We start from the raw sequence: 5,653 nt of genomic DNA on the forward strand, positions 1-5,653 counted from the left end.
TTTATTTTAAAACACCTTGTATATATGTTTGTATGTATATGTATATACATAGTAATATTATAAAATTTATAAATTTCAAGGGGTATTCTAACATATAACATATGTAATAACTTTCAAATATAAAAACGTTAAAGTGCAAGCTTCTCCTTAAATACTAATAAACGAAGTTATAATTTACCATTAACTTATTGGTTTTGCTGTGAATTTCTCCTATGCCTGGTACTTGGGAAAGCTTCTGAAGCGCTATTTACGATATTCTTTAGTGTATTTTTCGGCTTTATTTACAGAGTTTGATCCTTCAACATCAGTACTAAATGCAAATGCTTCTTTTTTCAACTTTTGTAATCTACTTTCTGCAGTTTTATAATCTTCTGTAATAATAATATTCAAGATAGTCATTATGAAAATTTACTACAGCATTTATAAATATGTACAAGATTATTTATTTACTTGCAGATCCTTTAATAATAATGGGCCAATTTGGCCAGCTTGATAACGGCGGCAATAAATTCTTCACACGTGTATGTAGTAATTTACACATATACTCGTTGTATGGTGGATCAGGATATGGAGTCTTACAGGTGTTCTCCTTTTCATCATAATAAATCCATTCGCTGGGAACCACATCAATATCGGCTGTTTCATTGTCTTTCGAATAGTTAGTAAATTCCACCATTATGAATGGTTTCTTCAGTCTCTTTTGCATTTTCCTAATAACAAATTATGGTTGCAAATTACGTTCTTTCCATTTAATTTATTTGATTAATAATTTTGTAGTAAACAATGAGCGACAAATAAGCTCTTTTAAAAGTGAATTACAATCTCTCTCTCTCTCTCTCTGTATGTGTGTATATATATATATATATATATGTACTAGCTGGTTACCCGGGCTTCGCCCCAGAGGACACGCCCTGAAAGACATATTTAATGAGACACGCAAATAGATGATAGCGTATATTTACATTTAACGCCAATAGATTTCCGCATCACCCTTGAGGTACTATTATAAATGCGTTTTTTTTTTTAGTGGTTTCCCCAGTAGGCCTATTCCACTGTAAAGAAATCCGTGCTTTCTTCCCGTATTTAATTACTTTAAATACATGTCTCTCACAGACATGGTATCTCTTACAGACATGGTGTCTCTTACAGATATGGTGTTTCTTACAGACATGGTGTCTTTTACTCTCTCACCTTTTTTAAAATTAGGTCATTTTTTCCATAAAAATTAGCAAAATTATATAAACCTCTTTCACACATGTTTTTCTCCTTATTTGTTTTCTCAAACAGGCATGATGTCTTTCACATACATGTTTTTCTCTCTCATGCGAACATTATATTTTTTATCATAATTTTTTTTTAAAAATGCTCCAAAAATATCTACAACCTTTTTTTTCTATTTTAGAACTTCTTTGTATACCACATTAGTGGTTCTCCCCTCAGGCGCTAGTATCACAAGACTGTTTGGTGAGCTCACTCTCGAACATGCCACATAGAACTGCCCATGTGAGAAACAGTCTTCACTTAAATCAATTCCTGCTACTTTTAACGACTGCCCCTGGGACTTGTTGATAGTCATCGCAAAACAAACTTTGATAGGAAACTGCAACCTCTTAAACTCAAAAAGATACTCTGACGATATTAGTGGTATGCGTGGTATAAATACCGTCTCTCCCCGTGCACATCCGGTGAATATTGTGGCCTCGATAACATTTCTATGTAGAGCCTTCACTTGAAGCCTTGTGCCATTGCAAAGTTTTGGCGGATTCAAATTTCTCAACAACATCACTGGTGCCCCCACTTTAAGAAAAAGCTTATGGGCTGGTAAGCCAGGAGGGTTCATTGTGTTAAGAAACTCTACTGGGTAGTTGACCGCGTCATCCGTATCTACCACCGAGTCCACAGATCTGTAATTCATTTCTCCTTCCTCGAATGATTTAAGAAGAATGTTATTAATGACACCAGCTTTATCATTCCTAGGGGTCAGAATGGCACGCTCGCCAATCCATAGATTTTTCTTTGATATCCGCAATATCAGGGTATATCTTATTAATAAGACTCTCTAGGCTTTTTACTACTAAACCTAGATTTGCAGGAATAATCACTTTTCCTTCCGTCTCAGGATACTCTCCATCTCTTTTGCTTCCTCATAGAGGAAGCTTTGTGATGGTGAAAAAATTTTTTTTCGAGATTTTGATGGAAATAGGTTTAGAATGTTCTAAAATGTCGAAAAATCGTATTAGTAAAAAATGTCCGGAAGTATGTATGTATGTGTGTGTGTGTGTGTGTGTGTACGGATTTTTTGTACACGCATCTACTTCTACAATTTTTTAGATACCGGGTTGAAATTTGGCACACAAATAGAGTATCATAGAAAGTATGTCCTCCTCAAATTTTATTAAAATCCATAAAACGGTATAGATTTTATGCAGATTTTCATTTTTTTGAAAAATGTGTTTTACGCTGCATCTTTCTCAATATTTGAGATAGCGATCTATTTTTAACTCTATTATATTTTTGAGTTTTTTCTACCCCTATTTCATATATAATTCATTAAAATTTGATTGATTAGATCTCGTGTTACACACATTTGAAATTTCGGAGAATTATACATACAGTTTCTAATTTATATAATAATTGAAATCGAGTTAAAATGTTCATATTTGATAGCTTCGGTTTTATCTCGAAAAATCGTATTAGTAAAAAATGTCCGGAAGTATGTATGTATGTGTGTGTGTGTGTGTGTGTGTGTGTGTACGGATTTTTTGTACACGCATCTACTTCTACAATTTTTTAGATACCGGGTTGAAATTTTGCACACAAATAGAGTATCATAGAAAGTATGTCCTCCTCAAATTTTTTAAAATCCATAAAACGGTATAGATTTTATGCAGATTTTCATTTTTTGAAAAATGTGTTTTACGCTGCAGCTTTCTCAATATTTGAGATAGCGATCTATTTTTAACTCTATTATATTTTTGAGTTTTTTCTACCCTTATTTCATATATAATTCATTAAAATTTGATTGATTAGATCTCGTGTTACACACATTTGAAATTTCGGAGAATTTGTACATATATAGAAGTTTTAAAAAACAGGATCTGATCAACCAAATCTGAATCAATTATATATAAAATAGAGAGGTAGAAAAGACTGAAGAAAATAATAGAATTAGAAAAGTTGTCAATATTTTATATATAAAATATAACAAAATTAAGATAAATTTTCTAACATTATTCTTTAACAAGCGGTTAAGACCTCACGTATAGTCTCTAAGGGTTAAAGTTGATTTGCTTATCACAATCTTTAATCTCTATTTAATTAAAAAAAAATACTTTAAAAAAAAATTATAAAAATTATTTAAAAAAAAATTATATAAAATATAAACGTTTATTATTTTAAATCACATTTAACGCTTTTATTATTTTCAAAGATTACATTTTAAATATAACATTAAATTAAAATTGAAATACAATATTAAATAATATAATAACAAAAACAAATAATAAATTTCAATTCTGAAAAATGTAAACAGGGCCTGTAGTAACGGGTCCTGAACGCCCCCTATTAAATCTTCTCAATCCTCCTATCCATCTTCCTCTATATCCTCTTCCTCGCCATTCTCCTTCTCTCCAGTTTCCTCTTCTCCATCCGCCTCTTCTCCATTCACCTTCTCTCCATCCTCCTCTTCCTTTCCATTCTGTACCTCTCCAACTCCCTCTGCCTCTCAATAAGTGCGCTGTACCTCTCCAACTCCCTCTGCCTCTCAATAAATGCGCTCTTGATGAGTAATATCTATTCCAAAAATATAAATAGTAAAATAATGAAAAGAGGGAAGAAGACGTAAAATTCAATGAAAAATTAAAAAAAGGAAACGGTTATGGACGGAGATTATATTTTAATTTATAACCTTTTGTAATTATACGTTATAAATTAATCTTACATACCTCGTATCGTCTTCTTCTTCTTCTAAAATTAATTCTTTTTCAATTTCTTTCTCTCCATTCTCTTCTTCTTCTCTTCTCTGCTTTGGGTCGGTTTCTCTTTTCCGTTCTCGTTCCATTTCTCTTTCTTTTTCTTGCTCTTTCTGATTTTTTTCCAGTCTCCTAAGTATTTGAGAATTGACATAATGTTCTAAGATTGTTTCTTTAATAGTGACAATCTAAAAATAAAGGAAAAGAGTACAAACCTTTCTTTATTTATTTCCTTGTTTATTTCTTTTTCCCTCGTCTTTTTTGGTTCTTCTTTCTTCTTCTTCTTATTTATTTTCTGCAATTCCATTATATTCTCCTCTTTATCGTTTTGAATCGACATATTTGTTCTACGAATTTGATCTGTGAAACAAGCATCTATTGATTGTCAATTTAAAAAAAAGACTAAATAAGTTGCTTGTTTCACAGATTATATTTGCTTTTCAAATACGGGTACTTATAAAAAAACGTAATATATATATTTTGATATACATATATATATATTTCTCACGATACCTAACAAATGGATGACATGGCTGATCTCATGAATGTAAGGGAGGAATATAGAAAAAGTAAGTGAAAATTAATTACTTTGAAGTAGATTTGTTTTGGCTTCCTCATAGAGGAAGCTTTGTGTGCGAAGGTTTCTACTTAAACACTTAAAAACTCTAATCAAGCAATGTGCAGGTTTCTACTCGCACACCTAACTCTTTAGGAGCTTGTATACATAATTATGTACATTCACTAAAATAAAAAAATAAAAATATACTTGCCCACTTAAAAACTGAACCAATATGCAGATTTCTACTCGCACACTTAAGAACTCTAAGAAAGCAATGTGCAAGTTTCAACTTGCACACTTAATAACTCTAAGGAAGCAATGTCCAAGTTTCAACTTGCACACTTAATAACTCTAAGGAAGCAATGTCCAAGTTTCAACTTGCACACTTAATAACTCTAAGGAAGCAATGTCCAAGTTTCAACTTGCACACTTAATAACTCTAAGGAAGCAATGTCCAAGTTTCAACTTGCACACTTAATAACTCTAAGGAAGCAATGTCCAAGTTTCAACTTGCACACTTAATAACTCTAAGGAAGCAATGTCCAAGTTTCAACTTGCACACTTAATAACTATGAGGAAGCAATGTGCAAGTTTCAACTTGCACACTTAATAACTATGAGGAAGCAATGTGCAAGTTTCTACTTGCACACTTTATTTTATTATGTTGTTGTATTTTGCTCATTACAACGCAAAACATATGATCATAACCAGAACATACAAGTGAATTTCCTTTTGAGCAATAGTTTAATATAAAAATACTTACATTGTGAGCCAAAATAATTACAACAGCCAGCGAAAATCACTAACAGTTTGTAGATTAGTTTGACAGCTAACAGCGCGGAAGCTCTCATGTGAAGTTTATCTATTGACCGGTTGCCAACCGAAAAATGCGTTTAACATGAAAAAAAGTGACAAATTTATTCTTTATTCAAGATATCCTAAACTGCCTCTGTCTTAAAGTGCCTCCTTCTCCCCTATTATACAGATAGGCTGATTTTGTTTAAGGCTTTTGAAATTATAAATAGGTTGCCGGCCAATAACGAGCAATGTTAGACGTTAAAATTTCAAAATTTTATTCGTGTGAGTTCGATCATGCTTATAGCACACGCTCCTGAGATCACGC

The 5,653-nt window shown here is 32.0% G+C and overlaps 3 protein-coding genes across 3 annotated transcripts; all 3 read right to left on the reverse strand.

Moving 5' to 3' along the window:
• Positions 1-251: 251 nt before the first annotated feature.
• Positions 252-1,148, reverse strand: LOC143904359 (uncharacterized; the record flags this gene model as incomplete). Its single annotated transcript, XM_077418979.1, has 2 exons — positions 451-1,148; positions 252-371 (listed from the first exon to the last, which is right to left on the reverse strand). Coding segments are annotated over exons 1-2 (376 nt in total), but the record flags the coding sequence as incomplete, so codon positions are not given.
• Positions 1,149-1,393: 245 nt separating this feature from the next.
• On the reverse strand, positions 1,394-1,915 carry LOC143904357 (ATP-dependent DNA helicase PIF6-like). Its single transcript, XM_077418977.1, has one exon. The coding sequence runs from the start codon at positions 1,913-1,915 to the stop codon at positions 1,394-1,396; it is 522 nt and encodes a 173-aa protein (XP_077275103.1).
• A 1,481-nt stretch (positions 1,916-3,396) lies between these two features.
• On the reverse strand, positions 3,397-4,570 carry LOC143904358 (uncharacterized). Its single transcript, XM_077418978.1, has 3 exons — positions 4,187-4,570; positions 3,945-4,103; positions 3,397-3,792 (listed from the first exon to the last, which is right to left on the reverse strand). The coding sequence occupies exons 1-3, from the start codon at positions 4,309-4,311 to the stop codon at positions 3,510-3,512; spliced, it is 567 nt and encodes a 188-aa protein (XP_077275104.1). The 5' UTR covers positions 4,312-4,570; the 3' UTR covers positions 3,397-3,509.
• Positions 4,571-5,653: the final 1,083 nt, after the last annotated feature.

This window comes from Temnothorax americanus, unplaced genomic scaffold (assembly GCF_048541705.1).
Source record: "Temnothorax americanus isolate GAGA-0224 unplaced genomic scaffold, ASM4854170v1 Scaffold504, whole genome shotgun sequence".
In the NCBI taxonomy this organism is placed as follows: domain Eukaryota; kingdom Metazoa; phylum Arthropoda; class Insecta; order Hymenoptera; family Formicidae; genus Temnothorax; species Temnothorax americanus.